Source organism: Psammomys obesus, unplaced genomic scaffold (assembly GCF_907164565.1).
Source record: "Psammomys obesus unplaced genomic scaffold, mPsaObe1.curated_primary_1811, whole genome shotgun sequence".
Taxonomy (NCBI): Eukaryota; Metazoa; Chordata; class Mammalia; order Rodentia; family Muridae; genus Psammomys; species Psammomys obesus.
This window is the reverse complement of record NW_026596143.1, coordinates 13,493,456-13,516,544: the sequence shown is the minus strand read 5'-3', so window position 1 is coordinate 13,516,544 and position 23,089 is coordinate 13,493,456. Positions and strand designations below refer to the sequence as shown.

Genomic DNA, 23,089 nt, shown 5'->3' with positions numbered 1-23,089 from the left:
TAACTTTAAATCACTCTTATTTACATAAAATTAGCTTTTGAGGGGTGTAAATGTAGGTCAGTGGGAAAGTGACTGCCTGGCTCAGGAGAGGGCCTGCACGTGTTTCCAGTACCACACACACACATACCCTACTTTTATTAAGGAAAACTGATCTGGCAAGATAGCTCTGTGGGTTAGGGCACTAGTTGCCAAGCCAGTTGACCCGAGTTTAACCCCTGGAATCCACGTGGTGGAAGGAGAGCACTGACTCCTGCCTCTGGCCTTCACATGCACAACCGTATGCATGCACTCAGCCCCTCCCCAAATAAATAAATGCAAATGATTTTTAACTTTGAACAAAAAGAAAAATGTGAAAATAGTTACATACACCTATTAATCTCATGGCCCTGAATATTAAATACAAAATCACCTGTACTCTCATTCTCTAATATCTGCTTATATTATTTAACTGAGACTCTTTTAGAATGGAGTATATCAAACCAATTTAAAGTTCACGAGTAGGTTATCTGTTAAACAAATTCCTACAATGGACTAATACAAAGCCATGAAGAATACTGCAGCATATGCTGGTAAAAGAAATGTAAGCATGCTAAGAGAAAGCACATACCCTGGGGCTGGGGCTCTCACTGGCTCAACAGTTAGAGCACTTATTGCTCTTGCAGAAGACCGGGTTCGGTGGCCAGCATCTACAGACTGACTCACGACTATGTGAAACTTCAGTTCCAGGGAACCCCTGGCCTTCCCCAGCTTCTGCTGCACAAGGTGCACATAAACTCATAAACCACACACATACGTGTAACAAAAACTGCTTTTAATTTAAAAGTTTAAAGTGCCAGGCAGTGGTGGTGCACACCTTTAATCCCAGCACTAGGGAGGCACAGGCAGGCTGATCTTTTGAGTTTGAGGTCTGCCTGGTCTACAGAGAGAGTTCCCGAACAGCCAGGGCTATACAGAGCAATCCTGTCTCGAAAAACCAACAAATAGATAAATATAAACACATTTTAAAATCAAAAGTAAACACACTATTAAAACACAGAATAGCAGTGTCTGCCTTAGAGCTTCTGATTTGCTATGTTAGAGCTAAGTAGAAAGGCCAGCAATTTGCACTTAAGTTGCCATATAGTACTGATGCTATGAAAACGTCACACTAAGAACTAGGACCAGACTGGCACATGCAACAAGGTCTAATTTAAGTGTAATTAGGATTTTGCGTTCTTCAGCTACAGTGACTACATTTCAAGAATTAAAAAGCTAGAAGAGACTCATGGTTACCAAACCAGAGAGCATTCTTCTCAAGAGTGAGTGCTAGACTACATGTTATCACTTTGAACAATGAAAATATAAGGACATGGTTCATGTTCTCAGGGCTCTTATGAGACAGTTAAGGATAGCCAAATGGTAGTAGTTAACATTCAGAGGATACTTGTGAGACACAAATAGGAACAATGGGAAGATATAACACCCTCAGGACCTGGACCATTGAAAAGAGCATGTCGGCTCAGCCTCTTTAAGAAAAGATAAGTCAGATATGGTCCTTAAATTTGAGGAACGTCAGCTCACTTCATGAGGCCTGGATGAGATGGAACCATCTATGCATAGGGAGACGCCCTAGGATATTCTCCATGAGATCATCACAGATCACCAAGAGATGTCTTTCTAGAAACCATAACCCTTCTGGCATATAGGGCTTCACAGAAATTACAGAGGACAGCGCTCCTGTAATGTAGCGTGCTGACTGGAGAACACTAACCCACAAAGTTCCTATGCCTGGGGATCACAGGACATCTGTGGGACCACCATTACTACACTACCAGCATTCCCTGTCACCATGGTCTTCTTAAGGGCTCACACACAAGGCGAGCTTCCGTTTGAGAATGAGTGCACGTATATACGGCAAAGTACAGAGAGGAAACAGACTGCATGATTTCTTCCTTCCAAATAAAAGTATTTAGCATTGAAACATATTAGCCTTATTCTAGGAAATCAGGAGCAGTGAAATTGGTCTGTGGGGTCAAGGGTGCTTCAGAGGGGTGAGTTCATTTTATGGAAACACATCAAATTTTAACATGTATGAACTGTTGAACTACATGTTCATTAAGCTTACCAATTTCTTAGCTTCTGCTCCACTCTTGATTTTATGTGGGTATTTTGCTATAACAGATGCTGCTTTTCTGTAAAATAAAAAAATAAAAAGGAAGGAAAAAACAATTGAAAAGCCAACAAATGTGTATTTTTCTCTTAAAATGAAATACACATACTAATAAAGACCCACATTAAATTTTTACAAAGATAGCTGATTTCCTACTATGTAAAACTTAAACTATATCACTGGATGTTTAGGAAATTGGAAATAGCATGACTGGCAAACTGGCGACGAAGACATCTGGGGAAGAAGATGGAGATTATGGGATAACGACATGGGCTGCCACTCACAAAGGCTGACCTAGCTACTACTCCCTGAGTGTTGGATCTGCCAACAGCAGAGACAAACACTGAACCCCAGGTATGGCGCCATTTTCTGGTGTTGACATGCCAGGGACCTGGTGGCAGGTTGACTACATTGGACCACTTCCTCTAAGGAAAGGACAACGCTTTATCCTTTCTAGAGTAGATACTTACTCTGGTTATAGATTTGCTTTCACAGCATGCTATGCTTCTGCCAAAGCTACCATCTGTGGGTTCCACACAGCATTGTTTCTAACCAAGGAGCTCACTGCATGGAGAAGCGCAACAGTGGGCCCACATTCATGGACTCCACCAGTCTTACCATGTTTCCTACCATCCTGAAGCAGCTGGCCTGACAGAAAGATAGAATGGCCTTTTGAGACAGTTACAGCACCAATTTGATAGCAGCAGCTTGGGGGCTGGGGAATGGTTCTCTAGAAGGTGGTATATGCTTTGAATCTACATCCAAAATATGGTACATTTTCAGAAAGCATCTTTAATAAATACTGCGGGGAAAACTGGATGTCCACAAGCACTAGAATAAACTGGCCTGCATCTATCACTTTGAACAAAAACTCCAAATGGATCAAAGACCTAAACCTAAACCTGTAACCTGCAACACTGAAACTGCTAAAGGAAAACGGTCAGTGCCCTCCATGATATAGGTGTAGGAAAGGACTTTCTAACAGGACTCCATCTGACCAAGAATTAAGGCCAACAACTGACAAGTGGGACTTCATAAAGCTAAAAGCTTCTGCACAGATAAGGAAACCATCAAAAAATGATGAGGAAGCTCATGGAATAGAAGACTCTTTGCCAGCTACACATTTGACAGAGGACTAAAATGCAGAACTAAAACCAAAGAATCAAGATACAAAGACAACCTAATGAGTTTTTTAAAAAAAAATGGGTCAGGGATCTGACCAGAGCTCAAAAGAAGATAAAAATGGCTAAGAAATACCTCAAAAATGTTCATCATCCCTAGCAATTAGGGAAATGCAAATCAAAACAATTTGAGATTTCATCTTCTCCCAGTCAGAATGCCAAAGGTCAACAATACAACCAACAATAAATGCTAGAAGGAGTGTGGGGGAAGGGACCTTCATTCACTGTTGGTGTGACTGCAAACTGGTGCAGCCACTCAGGGAACTAGTCTGGAAATGTCCCAATAAAACTGGAAAGAAATCTACCACATGACCCAGCTGTATCACTCTTTAGTATATGTCCAAAGGACTGACATCCTACTCCACAGACACATACTCAGCCGAGTCCATAGCTGCTCTAGTCACAATAGCTAGGGAGTGCGAGCAACCTAAATGTCCTTCAGTCAACAAATGATTAATGAAAATGTGAACTACTATTCAACTATAAGGAAGTTAGCTGAATATGATGGACCACACCTTTTTTTTTTTAAGAGTTATTTATTATATATAGTGTTGTGCCTGCATATACACCTGCACACCAGTACAGGGCACCAGATCTCATTACAGATGGTTATGAGCCACCATGTGATTGCTGGGAATTGAACTCAGGACCTTTGGAAGAGCAGCCAGTGCTCTTAACCCCTAAACCACCTCTCTAGCCCTTGGGCCATACCTTTAATCCCATTACTTGGGAGGCAGATGCAGGAGGATTACTGTGAGTTCAAGGCCAGCATGTTCCACACAGTGAGTTTCAAGACAGCCAGGGGTACATAGGAAGACCTGCCTCAAAAAACCAAAATAGAAAAATGAAGCCACAAATGAAACTAGAAAAGGTCATATTGAGCAATCCGGGCCCAGAAAGGTAAATTTCACATGTCCTTTCTCATTGGAGTCTCCTATTCCAAATCTCAGAAGTGAGTACATATTTTAAAGTAACTGCAGAAACCAGGAAAGTAAAATTGGACCATAGAGAGGATAGGGGCTTTGGGGAACAATAGGGAGAGGAGCTACAAGATGCATGTGGTCTAAGGAGGTAAGGAATGAGAAAAAAGGTGGGGCTCTAATGACAAAATGAGGAGGATGCATAAGGAAAAAGACGAAAGCGGGCAAAATATCAGTATGGACATCTTCCTTTAAAAAAAAAAACCTACAATAAATGTAAGTCTGTGTATAATATATGCATGGTTTAAAATCTGGGCTAACAATGTTTCCTCCAAGAGCCAAAGAACACCTAACAAAAACCAAGGCCAGGCATGAGAAGCCCTCTTGAGTTTTTGGCCAGCGCTGTTCCTAGAGACTCCCCCAAACATACAGGCTACTGCTATTGGGGGAAGCCACCACAGTAAAAGGTTAGTTTCTATTACTGAAGACACCACACATTTCAGACACAGGGCCCAGAGGTCTCTGAGCTGGACTGACCTGTCCCTTCTCTGAGGACTAGCTTTCATGGTATCAGAAGGCACCAGGCAAGTGCCCAAGAAAGGGAAGCAACCAGGAGTTCTACACAGCTGTGACACCTATGAACCACAAGGACTACCTGCATGACATGCTAACCCTAAGGGTGCAGTAGTGACACACGTATCTTAGCGGAAACCAACAGCTCTCTACAAGGACTTAACACTCGCTCATCAAGAGGGAAATCCCGGTTCTGGAAACCTAGTCGACTACCCAGGGCTAGTGAAGTCAGTAGCTGAGCTCTGTACATGGTACTGATGGGCAATAAGAAGCTGACAAGATCTGCTATAGAAACACAACGAAACGTGATTTTTTTGGAACCACATCTATTTCAGAGTACAGCTCTCATCTACTGTTAAATTTCAAAGTCACATTGTATTTCCAGTCATTCAAGAAGAGCGACGGGAACGTGTCAGACTACACCTACTTTTAATCAGAAGCGTAAACTCCCCTGGTTTAACCCTACAAAGCGCAGCCAAAATTCTGTATACTTTAAATAAAGTGTCACTCAGCTTTTGCGTAAAACCTCTTTCGGACACCCGCCCCCGCCGCCATCCCTGCTAAGTGACATCAAACGAGGATGTCCCGGAGCGCAAGCTAACGACGTACCTGTACGCATTGTACTTGTGGATCGCCTGGCTCACGTTCTTCTCAAAGTTTGCGAGTTCTGAAAAGACAACAGAGGGCCCGAGTAAACAAGTACACGCCGGGAACTGCGGTCCCGGGAGGCGGGTGCCACCGCAAGCAGCCGGAACCGGCGGCGCGGGGCGCTGCGGCCGCCCCCAGGGGGAGAGAACCGAAGCCCGGCTGAGGAGACGGACCGGAGGGCGGCCCGGGACTCACCCACGAGCATGTCTGTGATGCCGCCGTTGAGCGACTCCTGCGGCGCCTTGCGTTTGCTCATGGCGCCAGGGACCCACACCTGTGGGTTACCGGTGGAACAATGGCGGCCCTGACAGGGCGCAGCGCGGTGACGTCACGCGCCGGGCGACGGGGCGGGGCTGGCGAGTGCCCGACGGTAAGAAGGAATCCCTGGACGCAGGGGAGCGAGGAGGTCCCGTTCGGCTCCTAGCGGTTTGCTCTGAGAGATCGCGTCTGCTGTCCGAGTCGGAGAACAGTCCGGTTGACAGCCCGAGATTCAGGAGGAGATGGACGTGGGCTGCTGTGGGCCATAGCTGTGGAACGCACGGGCTGTGCTGGATGTGAGGCGTGCCCGCGCCAGCTCTGCTGTCAGAATCCAATTGCTGCTCCGTGCTTTGGGGCACCGTGTAAAACATGGAATGAAATATGCCAACCAGAACTTTTTAGCATGTCTGCCAACCAACGACTAAGGATGCGTTCTGTTTTGTTTGTTTCTTTGTTTGTTTTTTTAATGTTCATGCCTTTTGTGGGAGAAGCTAAAGCTATGGATAGACAAGAAAGACGTGTCTGACTTAGCTGCTCAGCATTGGAGCCCTCAATCCATATATGGCTTGTATGTGAGAACCTTATAATTTGCTTGAACTGAAATATAGCATCCGCGCTAATTATAACCCTAATGGGGGTTCATATTAACTGCAATTGCAGCAATTCATGTGGGCATAAAGTTAAGTTATTATTTTTTTTAAGATTTATTTTATTATTTATACAGTGTTCCACCAGAAGAGGGCACCAGATCTCACTACAGATGGTTATGAGCTACCATATGGGTGCTAGGCATTGAACCCAAGACCTTTGGAAGAACAGCCAGTGCTCTTAATCTCTGATCCATCTCTCTAGCCCAAATTTTTATTATTATACACACTAGTGTAGGTGACTTAATTAAAATCAATGATAGTCTTGCCATCCAGCTTAGCTATTATTACTATTTGGGACACAGACTTTTACTTTTTTTCTCCAATCCTAACTTTAAAAATTTTCATTATTGTTGTTGCTCTAGTTTTTGTTGTGTTCTGAGACTGGAGTATGTATGTAGCCCAGGTTGGCCTCAAATTCACAGAAGTCTTCCTGCCTCAGCCTCCTGGGTGCTGGGAGAAGTATGCACCATTAGGTCCAGCAATACATTGATATTATTTTAATAATAAAGAGTTATTATTTAATAATAATAACTCATGTAGGTTAAACGAGTTACCTTTATTAGGAAGAATAGGGCGCTGCTTTCGGTACTGGATATACAGCAGTGACAAGTCCAACGTTGTGCGCATTTCCATAGCAGGTAGTGATAAAGTGGCCTAAAAAGAAGTCAAGAATGAGTGATTCACTGAGAATACATCCTTAGCAGAAATGAGGCCCTCAGCAGCACACACAACACTTCAGGAATAAATAAAACAAAGCAAGGAAATAGGGCAGCCTTTGGGAGGTTAGAGATGGGTTCTATTTAGAGAGAACAGTTAGAAAACACCTCTCATAAGGTCCCTGTGCACAGACATAATGAAGATGAAAGGGATTTGGAGATAACAACTGGAATGATTCTGTAGAAGCAGCAAAGCCCATCTGGAAAGCTTCAACCAAAAAAAATTCTGCACAAATTGGAACAAGTTCATGAGGAATGAGAACCGAGGATCCGCAGGGTAGAGGGTGCGGTTGGTGAAACTAGAGAAACAATTAGCCTGCTCTCATTTCACTTGACTTACTGTCCTTTTCCTGCCTCACATCCTCATCACTTAGTATCACCCTTTCTTGTTCTCCTTTCTAAACGTTATTCTATACCACGTGTACATTTGTGCACACAAATGCATTATAGGCTAGGATATGCATGAAGCTGAACATGCAGCATTTTTCTTTCTGAGATTGTGTATCCCCACGGAATATTGCACATTCTAAGTCCATCTATTTTCTTGAAAAGTCTGTGACTTCATTTTTCTTTAGAGATGAATAATATTCCTCTTTATATATGTACCAGGTTTCAGTTAGCCATTCATCTGTTGATAGACATCTAGGGTTGTTCCATTTCCTTGCTATCGTCAGTGAAGCAGCAACAAAAACAGGTGTGCAAACATCTGGAGGGAAGCATGTGGAAGTCTTTGGGTATACACCCAGAAGTGAAAAACTGGATCATATAGTAGTGCTATTTTTAATTTGAGGGACCACTGAACTGATTTCCACAATGGCTGTTTATTAGTTTTCACCTCCACCAGCAATAAAGTTCTTTCCCACACCCTCTCCTCATGATTGCCATTCTGACTGAGGTGCCACGGAATCTCAGAGTCATTTTAATTTGCATATCCCTGATGACTAGGGATACTGAACACTTTTACAACTATAGGTTGGCTTCATATATATTTTTAAACCTGTTTATTCAGTTTATTAGACCATTTGTTGACTGACAGCTTTATTTCCTTGGTATTTAATTTCTGCACTTCTTTGTAGATTCTGGATATTAGCCTCTTGTCTGAAGTATAACTGGTAAAGATTTTATTTCTTCTGTAGGCCGTTGGCTTTGCTGATAGTTCTTCTTGCTGTGTCAAAACATTTTAATTCCATGTAGTCGCATCTGTTGGCACCTGGGTCTAGTTCCTATGCTACTGAAACGCTGTTCAGAGAGTTCCTGCTCACCACAGGATCATAAAGAGTATTCAGTATGTTTTCATCCTGCAGTCCCAGAATGCCAGGTTTTAAGATCAGGTCATTCATCCATCTTGAATTCTTTTCTGTACAAGGTCAGAGATGAGTCTAATTTAATTCTTCTGAGTGGAAATCCACATGTTGTATGTGGTCTCATTTTTTCCACTGCATGTCTTCGGTTAAGAAACAAAACTCAGGCCAGGCATGGTGGCCCATGACTTTAAGCCCAGCACTTGGGAGGCAGGAGTATACAAAACTACTGCTACTGTGGTCTAAGAGGTAAGGGTCCATTCCAAACTGGCAGCCAAAATTGCAGATGTTGTGCCTGTCGTGGTGGTTTTGGAGACAAAAAAAGATGCAAGATTGAGGGGCCTCAGATTGTTTCTCCATAGTTTCAGAAAGCCACTGAGGTCAGAAAACGTGTAGCAGGGCCAGAGTCTGTGCAGGGCCACTGCGTACAGTTATAAAGAAGTCAGGGTTGTGATGGAGATGGCTAGGTGCTAAGAGATTCTAGAGCCATGAGATGCTTCCCAAGAATGGCTGCACACATACATGGAGTGAGACCAACTCAAGTGAGCAGTGTCTACTACAGGAAGCAGAGCTGGAGGGGCCAAGCCATCTACGCCCTCAGAAATCCAAGCCTAAGATAACAGACACATAGCCACAAAGATTTGATATTTGCCCTGCTGGAGTTCAGTCTTGCTTTGGTCCAACCTTTCCACATTGCTGCTCTTCTTTCCTTTTCATAATGGGAATGTATATTCGTTGCCAGCATATGCTGTATGTAATTCCCTTTTTTTTATTTTATAGGGGGTCGCAGTTAAGAAATTGCTTTGAGTCCCATAGAGACTAGAATTTTAAGGTGTAAAGACCACGGGAAATGTTGAACTTGGTCTTAACTGCATTTTGCACCATGAGATGACCATATGCCTTGGGGGCCAGGAACCTGAATCTGATAGTCTAAATGAGAAATGTTCCCCACAGACTTAGATATTTTTAAACACTTGGTCTCCAGCTGGTGGTGTAGTTAATGTGTGTATGTGTGTGTGTAGTATGGTATGTGGTGTGTGTGTGTGTGTGTGTGTGTGCGCGCGCGCGTATGTACCTTTAGGAGGTGCAGCCTTGCTAGAGAGGTAGGGTTTGAAGGTTTATAGTCTTGCCCCAATTCCTTCCTGATTTCCTCCTATTCTGCTTCCTGTGTGTGGGAGAAAAATGCCATCAGGCCATGCTTTCCCACCAATATGGACTCTAACCCTCCAGAACTGTAGGGCAAACTGAACCTTTCATTGTTGAAGTTACTTTTGGTTAGAGTTCTATCACAATAACAACAACAACAAATAGCTAGTACAGATGGTAAATACAGGATTCCCCCTCAAAGATTACTGGAAGCAAAGTATTGCCTTGCTACACAAGTAGTTCAAACTAGTTCAGGCTGGGACGATCCTTCTCTTCTTCACATCTGATACACTGGGGATGTATTGGAATAGACCAGTCTATATTTGTTACCAGGGAAAATTCACATGCTATCCTTTAGAGATGGAAGGACACACAGCCTGAGGCATGTCAGGGAAGAAGATTGAGGCTTCTAGGTGTAGTATTAGGAGACGGGAGTGTGTGCAAAGCACACACAGGTGACGAAACTAGGCTGCAGAGTGCACTGTTTATTTTTAAATTTATTTTTTTTGAGACAGGGTCTCTCTCTCTACACAGTGGGCAAGTGCATTATTGAGAGGGTGTGTATGTGTGAGTGTATAATCCAAAACCAAATGGGGGTCCCAAGTGAAACTATCTTTTATGCATTTCTGCCTCATTCCCAGTGAATTCATAACTATGAAGTTAGTATGGGCCATGGTTTGCTTAGGGTTGATGCAAAAGTTTTTTGGATTGCCATGGGTCTAGTAGACAAGAGCTCCAAGACAGAACTTGACTCCTATTGGGACTCTGGAAGGGAACATCCTTTAGGTGCCTTTTTCAATGACAGTGCTTGGAAGCAAACATGTGATTTGTGCTCCAAATCAGATCCAGAGATGGGAAATCTTAAAGAAAAATACATGTATGTTTGTATCATGTACTTGTCTAGTGCCAGCAGAGGCCAGAAAAGGGCATCTGATCTCCTGGAACTGGAATTACTGATGGTTGTGAGTTTCCATGTGGGTGCTGGGATTCCTTTGGAAGAGCAGTCAGTGCTCTAATGGCTGAGTTCATCTGCCCAGGCTAGAAATGGAGGCGATGATATTGAGGACTTCTGAGATGACCTTCAGATGAGATTTTGGTCTCAAGAGCCGATGCTGCACTGGGTTAAGAGCTTGGGAAGGCCAGGCATGGTGGCGCACACCTGTAATCCCAGCACTCAGGGAGGCAGAGGCAGGCGGAGCTCTGTGAGTTCCAGGCCAGTCTAGTCTACAAATTGAGTCCAGGACAGCCAAGGCTGCACAGAGAAACTCTGTCTCAAACCAAACCAAACCAAATCAAAAGAAACAAAGACTTTGGGAAGAACTGAATATGTGGGGAAATAGCTTTGCTGGGGCTAGATGTTAGACTGGTTTGATGGTGGCTCCCTATGCCTACATCCTAATTTCTAGCACCTGCGAAATGTCACAGCATACGGCAAAATGTGTGATTGCATCAAAAGCTTGAGAGGTACTGATCCTAGATTTTTCCAGACTGGCCCTAAGTCCAATGACAATTTTTTTTTTCTCATAAATCATTCGAGGGCAAATTTGGAAGAGGAGAGTCAGGAATGACTGTAATGGGTGGAATGGGAAAATGTTCTCCACAGCTCATATTTGAACATGGTGTCTAGTTGGTGGTGCTCTGTTGGCAGGCAGTGGAACTTTGGGGACAGGGTGCCTAGGTTAGGGCCCCAGAAATGGGGTCTAAGGGTCGCAGGCGTCACTTCTGGCCTGACTGCTCTGCTTCTTGACCATCAGTGAAACAGAATGAGTGTCTCCACTCCCACCTCTCATCCTCTGCTGTCTCATCCAGGGACCAGCCCTTTGCCATGATGGAAGATACATTAGCTACGAGAAAAGTGATCCCTAAGAACAAGACACTACCATAGCTGAAGATTATCTGGAGGCACAGAAACAGGAAGAGGCCAGCAAAGGCTCTTTCCTCAAACTGTTAGGGGAAGTAGTCTTGTTGACATCTAGATTTCAATTTCTTGCCTTACAAGTCATTTGTTACAGTTAAAGAAATTTTTTTAAGGTTGTGTATGTGTGTGTCCACTAGTTGGCTTTGAACAGACCCGAGGGAACTCGCCATCAGTGTCAACCCTCAGATCCCTGACTACTCTGCCTTCTCTGTGCTTTATTTATACACAATGTCCCAAGATTTTACCTACACTCAGAGGGGAAGATATCAACTTAACAAAGTTGGAACATCAACTGGGAAAATGCCTTGATAAGACCAGGCTGCACAACATTTTCATGATTAGTGATTGATGGGCGAGGCCCACACACTGTGGGTGATGCTATCCCTGGGCTGGTGGTCCTGGGTTCTGTAAGAAAGCAGGCTGAGCAAACCTCGATGAGCAAGCCAGTAAGCAGCACCTTCCATTCTGCACCAGGCTCCAGGTTCCTGCCCTGCTTTTGTTTTATCCTGACTGGTGATAGGGAAGTGTAACCTAAATAAACCTTTTCCTCCCCAAGTTGCTTTTTGGTCATAGTGTTTCATCACAGCAATAGAAACCAAAACTAATACAATTCACCTTTGGGGGAAGCAAAAATAACCCTTGGATTTCACTTTGTTATAAATGACAATGTTCTAGTGACAAACATCCCAAACTACTGCTTTGGGTTAATGTCATTTCCTTGCATAAAGTTTTCCTGTGATGCCCAAGTGCTTATTAAACCACAGCTCTCTTAGCCCAGCATTCATTCCCTTCCCAGTCTGGTCTTCTCCCATCCTTTGCAGGACTTCTAAAATCACGCTTTCTTCATCCCAGTACTTCTGGATTCTGCATTCATGAAGGGGAGGGCTCTATGGTCAAATGACATTACTCACAGATGAGTTGACATTGGACTTCAGCCAGCATCTTTATTAGAAGAGTTTTCAGATACTTTCCCCAGTGTTTAGTATCAATCTCTAAGAAACAATTAAAGCACGAAGCACGTTCTGAACTCACTTGACCATCAATGCTTCATACTGTCTCTGTGGTGGCCACTTTGGCATTTCTCCATTCCAACTTTATTTATCCTCTAACCAAATATGCCCATTTATGATAACCTGATCCTGTTTTGCTTTTACATGCACACACACAAATACACACACACACACTCACACACACACATAACACACAAGTTCTATGTGATGTTGAAATGGCTCATGAAATAGACACACTAATCAATTTTATAAAACTTCCCATGATGTTGAATTTTGAGTCATAAGTACTTGTGATGGTATACGGCAGAAATACACCTTTGAACATTAGATATATATCTGAAGTAATATTACAAAATATAGAAACTATTTCTAAAATGAACCAATTTAATAATGCTGCTAGCTGATGGAAGAGGCAGCACCATCTCATCCTACCAGTGTGTGTGCATGTACACACATACACGCACACATGTACTTGACAGGTATAAAGGAGTGGCAGACTGTTCAGTAGGGTAGCAGCTGGCATAAGCCCTTCATCTTCCTTTTTCTTGCATGACAACCGATTCCAGGTAAACGTTGGGACTCAAGAAATGTAGCTGCACTTCCATTCTGCCTGGCTCACACTGTGGCTTAAAGGACCAGACAGCAGGGAGCCTGGCATCACTCCAACTTAGTCAAAGGTCACTTGCTACAACGACCAGCACAGAAGGTAGGAAAATTTACCAGGGGAGAAGTGAAGAAGAAGAAACAGTGTCGTCAAACTTATGATTAACCATCTAAGAGAGCTGGATCCAGATGCTGTCCCAGCTGTAAGGTGAGGAGGGGTGGGCAGGGCAGGTCTCCTTCCCACCAGCAGTCCAAAGGGGGCAGGTTGGCTGCTGTCAGGAAAACACTCAAGCTGACATTTGTCATGTGCCCTGCAGGGCAAACTGCCCTGCGCTTTCTTCTTATAGCAGTGGAAGCAACTTTGAAGCATTGCTGCTTTGAGTGCCTGTAACTGACACTCTTGTGCTTCTGTGGTAGAGGACGTCCAGTGTGTAGACAGGGCCAGCATAGGCTGCTGGGGGCAAACATCACACTGCTGCTGGGAAAGGGGGTTCCACTTGGGTGCTGGAGACACCAGAATGTCACCACATCCAGAGCCAGGGGCCAGTTCATGGGAGCCTCAGTCACAGGCCTGCTCCAGGCTACCCCTTTCTTCATCCTCCATCTGTAACCAGCTCCAATCTAGAGTCTGAAAGTCAACAGGCACATTAATACTCAGTGGCCACGGCCAGTGTTCCTCTTTGGGAGGCAAGCAACACAATCTAGAAGCACGTTTAAGCCTTATCAGCATCATTCCTGGTACTATGGGCGCCTTTGAGCCAAGCGAGTTGTATATTCAAATGCAGCAGGTTTCCTCTGGACTAGCTGAAGTTCCTGCAACTCTGCGCCTACAGAATGTGGACGGTCGTTTTAGGACCACCTGTAGCATAGAGCTCTCATTTACACACTCACTGCAGGTAGGTGGTGATCATTTCCGTTATCTGTTTCCATGCCAACCAGATGCGGCTTCGCTTTTCTCAGATAAAGTGCAAGCAAGCAGTGAGATGGAAGAAACAGTACTAGGAGGTGAGAAGCAACAAGAGTTAGGAAGGTTCGCCAATGAAGGACAAGTGAGCAGATTAGCAATGATGGCAACTGGCAGTGGGGCTCCTTCTGATTCCCCCAAAGTTAGAAGTGAAAGAGTAGCTAGGAGATGAGCACATTGGCAGGAAAAGGCCCTTCAGACACCTACCATCATGTAGGCTGTCTGAAAGAACCTGGCTTGTGGTTACATTTTCTTCATGTCATTTTCCCTGACACTACTGCTGTGACAGGTTTCTCTTTTGTCACAGAGCCCAACACATAGAGATGTTCTGCAATGGTCCCAGAGAGAAGGAAAGGGCTTCTGGGAATACTGCTGCCACCATATCAGGATTAAGTCTTATAAGGATAAAGATAATGAATGCACATGGCATTTCTAAGCATGAAACAAGTACAAAAAACTTTAAAATGTATGAGACATCATGGATCTCTGCTGAGCCAAGGATGACACCAAACTGCTTTTCCTCCTTCTCTCCTCTTTTGGCTGCAGAAGGAAAGGGAATACACAAGCCGGGGTCCCCGGAGGTGGTTACCGTGAAGCTTCGGTCCTGCTCCTTCACCGTGTTGTGCAGCGTGCTTTCTAGTCGGGTGCAGAGGGCGTGTGCTTCAGCCACCAGCTCCTCACTGAACACAATGATCACATTGGCAGAACAGGGTCGTCAGGATCTTACCAGAGCTAACAACCTGCTTTAAAATATGCTAAAGAACTTTGCATACCATTCTAAAAACAACACAGGAATTACTCGTGTCTTAAAGTACCACATCGTTGACTAGTGATTTCAAGTGTCTAATTAAATACTCCACAGATGCTCAAATCCAGTGAGATATAACACTGCTGAAAACATGGAACAGTAAACAGATCTTTACATAACAAAAATGGATTTATCTTCATTTTATATGCATGGGTGTTTGCTTGTGTGTGTATCTGCACTTGATGGACACGCAGAGCCCAAGGAGGCCAAAAGAGGGCACTGGATCCTTGGACCTGTGGTTACAGCCAGTTGTGAATTGTGGGTGCTGAAAACTGAATTCAGGTCTTCTGCCACAGTAGCCAGTGCTCTTAGCTGTTGTGCTGTCTTAGCTCCCAGATTTCTTTCTGATTTACACATGACCAAATTTCTAACCAAAAGCGCCAAAATCTAAAAATGTTCATTTGTTCAGAAAACAGCACCTGTTTTCTGAACTTCTTTTTTTATTTGTTTTGTTTCTTTGTTTTTTGTTTTTGTTTTTAGCAGTGCTGGGAATTGAACATGTGCTAGGAAGTGCTCTACCACTGAGCTGTAGCTATAACTCACACCTTTGGAAATGAAAAAAAAAAATTAAGAAATTTATGAGCTTCTGCAGTGCACAATTAGAAAACAAACTAAATAATTGTTTTTCTTTCATGGATTGTCTTTCTGACACAGGGGAAGCTGAAACAATGTGTCCTTTTTCAACCATAACCTGACACAGAGATAAGGCAGTCATCCCTATCCCTGCTCATAGTCTGGATGTCACTGAAGGAAAAGTATCAAGAGACAGAGCCCCAGACTCCCCTTCTCCTTCAAAATGTGACATTCTGTGTGGGAAAGAATCAAGAGCATGTCCCCAGGGCGCCTAGCCAGGCTAAAGGCTCCCTGTCAGCTCCAGAGCACAGAGAGATACATGACCTGGTGTGTGATCCAGAAGCTTGCAAGAGATGGGACAGGTAATTAAGAGTCCAGAGAAACATATAATTGAATACCAAAGATTACACGCTCCCAGGGATCAAGAATAGGATTTCTCAAAACATCTTTACAGTTATTTGGTTTATGTTACAAAGTTTGCCTGTTCACACTGTCACAACTCCATGGCTTCAGCCTGTGTACGGAGTTGTACAGTCATCACTCTGTCTAATTACAGAAACTTTTTATCATCCCCAAAGAAACCTTCTACCCATTACCAGCCATCCCTTCCCACACCTGGTGTTGGGCGTCATCCGCCTCCTTCCAGTTCCTAAAGACTTACCCTCAGGAGCTGCTGTAAGCATCTATAATGCAGGGGACCCAGTTCCTAAAGACTGCTTTAAGCCACTGCAAGGCAGGGGACCCAGGATGCAGAAGCTTTGAGCAACGGCAGTGGAGCTGAACAAAGCAGACCCACTGGTGAGCGTGAAAGATGAGAGGCAGCAAAATCTGAGGAAGGAGGGTCTGTCTTGTCAGCAAGCAAGTCTCTGTGCTTCAGTGTGCAGCAGAACCAGTCAAAGAACTAACTGAGTACCCCTCAATTCAGAGGGTCTCGGTGGGACCCTAGAACTTGTTGCTGCTGCTTCAGTTGGACTAGCCTAAGGCAAGCCGTTTCTAAGAGACGATGGATGATCCAAGAACCACACTGAGGTGTTCACAAATACTTGCAAGTTTAAACATGACCTTGAATGGAGAAGAAAGCCCGTTGCTTTCTTTCTTTTAGTTACTGACCAAACGACTTGGTCAGAATGTCACTCTAGGTAAACAGAACACTTGGCTAGAAGTTAAGAGTCAGGAAGAAAAAAAAAAAAGAGTCAGGGAAGGGCTATAGTATGTGTCAGAAAGAAAAGACTGGTGAGATGGCTCGGCAGGTAAAGGCACTTGCAGCCAAGCCTGGTGACTTGCGTTCATTTCCCAGGATCCACATGGTGGAGGAAAGGAACCAGCTTCCACTAGTTGTCCTCTGACCCTGACAGTGCAACAAAGCACACCCTCTCACAGACAGAAATTTAAAAGGGGTGGGGGGAGGTAAAGAGGTGAATGAAGGATGAAGGGAGGAATTGGGCGGGAAGAGCAGCCTCATCACTCTAGAGCAGTGGTCTCAGCCTTCTTGCTGCTGTGACCCTTAAAACCGTCCCTCATGCTGTGGTGACCCCACCCATAAAATCATTTTCATTGCTACTTCATAACTGTAATTTTGCTACTGTTATGAATCATAATGTAAATATCTGATATGGAGGAAATCTGATAGTGACCCCAGAGGGGCCACGACCCACAGGTTGAGAACCACCGCGCTAGGTGGTGCTGACTGGGAGAAGGCCAGAGTCTCAGGTGTGACAAAGCGGGCACATCTTGGTTTTAAAGTGCAATTAGCACCTGTGTACAGCACGACTAACAGTTTCAGTATTCTCATTAGGCAACTGGTAATCTAGCTCTTGGACAAGGAAAGTAGTTAGCAAGAACAAGAGGCCATAGAAGCAGAATGAAAAAAAAAAAAAAACATGTCTGTGTCTACAGGACCTGATAATCACAAAAAGAGAAGCACACTCAAGATCCTTGGGTGGAAGTGACTGGTGACAAGCACACACATCCACTCCCAGGCCCTGCGTGCCCTTGAACGTACACTAAGCACTGTCAAGCATAGCTTACCTTTTCTTGGCCGACTCAGGTAAGCTGTCACAGGCACTGGAAGGCTGGGACATCAGCTGACCAGGGTGACTAAGTCGGGACAGATTCATGCTATCTGGGCTCCCACTCACTGGACCTCGGACTTTGCTCTGCATGATAAAAAAAAAGGTAGCCAACAGAATTATGGAGTCAGTGGGCTGGAGAGATGGCTCAGCGGTTAGCGCATAGTACTCCTGCAGAGAACCTGAGTTTGGTTCCTAGCACCCACGCTGGGTAGCTCACAATTGCCTCTAACTAAAGCTCCAGGGAGATCCAATATCTCTGACCCCCCTCAGACTTTCTGCACTCATATGCACATACCCACCCACATGCATGTACACAAAATTAAGAATACAATAAATCTAAAGAGGGAGACGCTGCTACTCTTTTCCAAGTAGGAAACACACAAAGAGGTTGTAAGACAGCTGCACTACCTGTGCTGTATCTAAGAAAGAACACTGAGATGCTTGATGGCAAGGGCTGCTATGGCTAGCCTTCCTATGGCTAGAGGTCAGTCAGAGGCTCCTGCCACCTCCTCAGGCCTGCAGCCCGTTCCTCAGCACCTCTAGCCACTTCTCCAGTTGAGCCTCTGGACATGCCTTGGCTGGGGTGCCTCACACACTCTTCACTGTCCCTGTCCCTGCCTTCACTGTTGCCAGGCTTTGCCTTCAGCCCTCAGGTTGAGGGTCCCTTTCTGGCTCCAGACCCTCCGCACCGGCTAACCACCGAGGTCCACCTTCAACAAGCCTTTTAAATAAGCAGCTTTGTACTGTTCTTCACCGTCGGCTGCATCGCCTGTGGAGAGGCCCTGGACACCTGCTTCCTGGGTTTCTACCCTAGGCACGCAAGCTTGGAAGGTCATTCCATAGGGACTGGCTCCCACGGCTGGGGTAGCCTACTCCTCACGGGGTTCTCAACTCCTCCCACTGCATGCCTTTGTCTCTTAGTGCTGATGTTTGACACTATGCTGCATTCTGTCACTAGCTGTAAAGACAATGTTTTCTCCGGAAGTGTCTTCATTAGGAAGGGGAAGAAGGAAGCCTTAAGTGTTTCCTCCTGTGCTGTAAGAATAAGGGGTGTCTCATATAAGCCAGTGCTAGCCCTGTCCGGTCTTACCCTGTAGGTCTTAGCCTACAACCACTGCTCCGACCCACTTTTGCCATCCGGATGGCACAATCTTCTGGAATGTGCCCATCACCACATCACTCTAACTCAAGGTCCAGGAGCCTTTCTGGCTGCTCCCTCGAGTCTAAGAAAGCTGGGGTTCCTGCCCCGAGTTTACGCACCATCACTCCTGCACACTGAAGGATTTTCCACTTCTTCACGAAGTCTAGTGTTCCCTGCCGAGCCCTGGTCTGCAACCCTCACTGGATTAGAGCGGAGGCCATACCCAGCTCCCCACATCCTCCAGCTTTCACACTGTTGACACTCGTGAATGCACTCGTATTATCTCAATTTCCCCCTTCTCTCCCTTCTTACAAGAGAAAGTATCTCCCAGCTCTCATCCCCAGGGAAGTCCATCAGTGACGCCCCTAATTCTGATTTCCCTGTTCTCAGGAGGGAGCACAAACTCCCCCTGGCACTGTGACTCTCTTAAAACACTGTCTCCTCCCGTTTGGCCTATAGAGACACTGCAGTCTTAAGAATCTTCACAAAGCACCATTTTTGTATCTTGCTTCTGTAATATGCCACCTTTTTTTCTTGCCCTTTTTGGGGCTGTTTTGTTATCTGAGGCAGGGTCTTACTATGCAGTCCAAGCCTTGACTGCTCTGGACTCTCAAGTGCTGGGATCATGCCTCCTCCTTCCCCATCTGCACCCTAACTCCTTGCCAGGTATCATGACATAGCTCAGGCTGGTCTGAGGTCATCATCTTCCAGTCTCAGCAAGTGCTGGGATCACAGGAGGATGTGATCCTGACAAGATCCTGTCAGCTGTGAGTGTGTGTCTGTGTTGAGCTCTATCTCTAGCCCTGACTGTGTTCTTGTGAGAGGCATTCAGGTGACAGATACTGATGTCAACTGAAGACACAGACATGGATGAGAAGGTTTGAGCCGCTGGTGGTGGGGGTGGGGAGCTCTGCCCTGGATCCTTGAGAGGGGCTACCATCCTGCTGACATCTGGATTCTTAACTTCCGGCCTCTGAAGCTCTTGAAAGAACAGTATCTGCTGTTTGGAGCTTCTCTACTTGTGGTAATCACAGTAGTCTCTTGTGTAAGTAAAAACATCTCACATAAACTCTCCCTTTAGGAAGTCTCCCTGCCCACTCCATGTCACAGGTAAGTGCTGACAGAGCAGCCGAGCTGAGGGGCCTGTGCCTTCTTGGAGGGTGGTGGTGGCATGCAGAGGAGAGAAGACCTGAGGGGCCACAGCAAAGGTCACTCACACAGGCGATCTTCAGGAGGTTCCAGAGCTCCTTCTGCCGCTTCTCCTGAAGTCGGACCACAGTCTTCTCATCCTCATTCATGAGGCTCACCACCTCTTCCACCTTGGGCAGCAACTCTAGTGCCTTCTGCTTACACACCACGGTTTTACTGTAAGGAACAGATGAGCCACACTCCTGTGAACTCTGGGCTGGCACAGCATTGCTCCCGACTCTGATGGATCCTGCCAGCAACTGTAGATTGTTTCTTCACTGTGCAGGCAGATCAGGGCAGAGCAAGAGCCCCCGCCAGCCCCGTGGCTCTGCTGTGACTCCACACCCTGTCCTGCGGTAGGAGAGAGACCACCCACCTGAGCTGTGTATAAATCAGCCGCACTTTCTTCTCGAAGCACTGGATTGCCTGAAGGAGCAGCCGTACCATTTCCTGACTGTCACCTTCTGTTCTTTGGTCTGCAGAGGAAAGCGGCAGAGGTCCTCCTACTGGCCCCCAGGGCAGACCAGTGTCTCACAGACAGACAAAATGGGGCCAGGGCCAGAGCACCCACCTCGTGGCTTCTCTCTTAGTCTTCTATAGAGCTCCCTGGCTTGTTCCTCTCTGGAGAAGGAAAAAGGCTAGAGTCAAGGCCTGACAGGAACATTTGAAGCACCAGTCCACTACTCATTCTTGCCAGCAGAACCGCTACCTTTTAGACTACTGGTCGTATGTTCTCAGTGGGGAAAAAACCTGGCAGTTTTGGTAATTTTTATAAAATCCAACTGCCCCAAACAAGAGCAAACTTAAGGGCTATATCCTTCCTCTGCCTAGCAACAAGAGTGGTTCAAGGTGCCATTTCTGGACCTGACCAAGAAAAGACTTGCCCTTAAAAGCCTAAGTCCAAGGCTAGCTATGACCGCCTCTCTGCTCCTCTAATACAGGTGGGCTGGCAACAGACCGGGAAGAAGGCTCTAACTGATCTTGACTGCACACACAGCCTGAGCACTCACGAGGCTGAGGTAGTAGGATTTCTATAAGTGTTAAGGCAAGTCTTGACTACCCAGCAAGTACCAGATCACTCAATACTCTGCAGTGTGATCTTGTTTTGAAACAAACCGACAGCACTTACACATACCCACACGTGTACACGCATACAAAGAGAAGATTATCATTTGGAAACCTGAAGAGAATGAAGGGTGAAAATATACAAAGGGGGAAAAGATAATTCTTTATTTTTAGATTTCTCACCCTAAGACTTGTAGAAAGAGCATCAGGGGACACTGATCACTCCAGGTGATAGGGCCCTTAAGCTGACCCGCCAGCCCAGAGCCCCAATGTCAGCACACAGGGCTGCGTTTAGGGTCTCCAGGGAGGATAGATCTGTGTAGATGCTTTGACCCCTCGTGGACACAATGCCAAATCCTGGGCTCAGCACAATCCTCCTCAGTTTTATTTCCTGCTCTGGAAGTCACACCCAGACAGGGCTGGCTGGATGAGCAGGGCTGTCTGCTGCCCACAGCAAAGCACTCTGTGTGTGTGTGTGTGTGTGTGTGTGTGTTATGGGGGTGTTTCCTTGTCACTTCATGGGTCTGGATGCCAAGGCTCAGGGTGACAGACAGCCATCTGTCTAGTTTATCCCAGGAATGTGCCAGGTGATTCATTGGGAGACATGCCCACAGAACCTCCTGAGGCAATCCTGACACACCAGAAGCTCTGTGGGGCGTCAGTGTGTCTGGGGGTACAGCGTGGTCCCTCCCTGGTTGTACTCACAGGTCATCCAGAGTGCCCCCCTGCTTCCGACCCATCGGGCTCCTCTGTAAGTCCACAATATCCGTCTGCAGGGCCATCATTTGCTCCACCAGATGCTTCACGTCATTCTCCTGATGGAAAAGCTGTGCTCATGTCAACTGGGCGTGTACAAAGGGCATCCGGAGATGACAGATGCACTGGGAAGACCCTCAGCTGACTGGCTAGATGGAACATGGGCTTGGGAGTAAGATGGTCCAAACTCTCCTCTCCTGTCTACCCCTTTGTAGCTGTGAGACCCTCAGCAGCAACAGAGCTGTAAGCCACAGTTTCCTCGTCTCTTAAACAAACCTCCAACAGGGCTTCACTGCAGAGTAAGCACAGTAACCTGGCAGAGAGGATGCCCAGTGCTTCTGACTTTGTCTCCCTTACTGTGTCTGCCCAAAGCAGGTGTTATAGCTGAGTGTCAAATTGGTGAGGAAGACACACACTTCTTCAGGGTTGGGCAAGAAACTATATTCAGGACAAACATCTTTAACTTAGATTTATTACTGTGTGTGTGTGTGTGTGTGTGTGTGTGTGTGTGTTAATAAGTGCACGCATGTGCATGCTGGCATCTGTGTACCATGGTGTCTATGTGTGTGGAGGTTAGAGGACACTTTCAGGAGTGGGTTCTCTCACTCTGTGTTTCTGAGGCAAGCCTTTCTTATTGGTTCTGACACACTGCGTACTCCAGGCTAGCTGGCCTGTGAGCTTCCTGGCAGTTCTCTCGTCTCTGCCTCCATCTTGCTAAAGGAGCATTGACAGATGCATGCTATTACTGGCTTCTTAAAAAGTGGTCTTTGGAAATCAGACTCCAGTCATCAGGTTTAGAGCAGCAAGCACCTGCACCCACTGAGCCACTTGGCTGGCTTTGAGTTGTGTACCTTTAAGTAAGCAGACACCTGTTAGGTCTCATTTATAGTTAGGTACTAAGCCACAAAGGCAAAGCCCCTTTCCAGTGCACAGGATGTGAAGGAAAAGCTCTGGCCTGCAGGGTCTCGGATCTCTAACCTTGTGAAGAGGGGTTCTCAATGGCCTCTAAGCACACCATCCTGAGATTTCTGCTTGAACCCTTTCTTCCTTACAGATTTCGTGTTTCAACAAGCTCAGGCGGAAACCTTTGTTTCCGACCCAAAGCCCATTTTAATAGCAGGAGGCCTTGGCTTTCCTGAGGGCACCTGACATTCTGCTTCTTTCCTGAATCCAGACTAAGTCTGCTCAGTTCTCAGGTCTGGTCACAGCAGGACTCCCTGCACTTACTACTCTGTTATATACAGAAGTCTGGGTAGGGTCAAAGGGTGTGATGAGAAAACCTTCAGTTTGGACACAGCAGCTCACAGAGTTGGATAAGGAAGTAGAAAGGGGTAGAAGAGAGCTCCAGCCACGTGGCGGGGCCCAGGTGAGTCTCCTACCCGCCCACACTGCTCCACAGCCTGCTCCATCTCCCGCCAGGCCAGCAGCAGCTTATCTGATGCTGGAAAA

The 23,089-nt window shown here is 45.8% G+C and overlaps 2 protein-coding genes across 4 annotated transcripts in view; both read right to left on the bottom strand.

Annotated features, from left to right (window-relative positions):
• Nucleotides 1-5,804, bottom strand: part of Polb (DNA polymerase beta) — a 28,351-nt gene extending 22,547 nt beyond the window's left edge. Inside the window, exons 1-3 of one of the 2 annotated variants that reach the window (XR_008718560.1) lie at nt 5,667-5,804; nt 5,433-5,490; nt 2,105-2,171 (exon numbers count right to left, since the gene is read on the bottom strand). Coding sequence is in view for 1 of the 2 variants with exons in the window: in XM_055593419.1 (XP_055449394.1) it covers nt 2,105-2,171; nt 5,433-5,490; nt 5,667-5,727 (186 nt within the window). In the remaining variant the exon portion in view is untranslated. The remainder of the gene's footprint in view (nt 1-2,104; nt 2,172-5,432; nt 5,491-5,666) is intronic. The other variant, XM_055593419.1, reaches the window with a different exon arrangement.
• Nucleotides 5,805-12,378: 6,574 nt separating this feature from the next.
• The window catches only part of Ikbkb (inhibitor of nuclear factor kappa B kinase subunit beta), a 49,374-nt gene continuing 38,663 nt past the window's right edge, over nt 12,379-23,089 (bottom strand). The window contains exons 15-22 of one of the 2 annotated variants that reach the window (XM_055593396.1): nt 23,020-23,081; nt 21,590-21,711; nt 20,391-20,440; nt 20,196-20,295; nt 19,849-19,996; nt 17,447-17,574; nt 14,627-14,717; nt 12,379-13,701 (exon numbers count right to left, since the gene is read on the bottom strand). In XM_055593396.1, coding sequence (XP_055449371.1) covers nt 13,633-13,701; nt 14,627-14,717; nt 17,447-17,574; nt 19,849-19,996; nt 20,196-20,295; nt 20,391-20,440; nt 21,590-21,711; nt 23,020-23,081 — 770 coding nt within the window. In that variant the 3' untranslated portion in view covers nt 12,379-13,632. The remainder of the gene's footprint in view (nt 13,702-14,626; nt 14,718-17,446; nt 17,575-19,848; nt 19,997-20,195; nt 20,296-20,390; nt 20,441-21,589; nt 21,712-23,019; nt 23,082-23,089) is intronic. The other variant, XM_055593397.1, reaches the window with a different exon arrangement.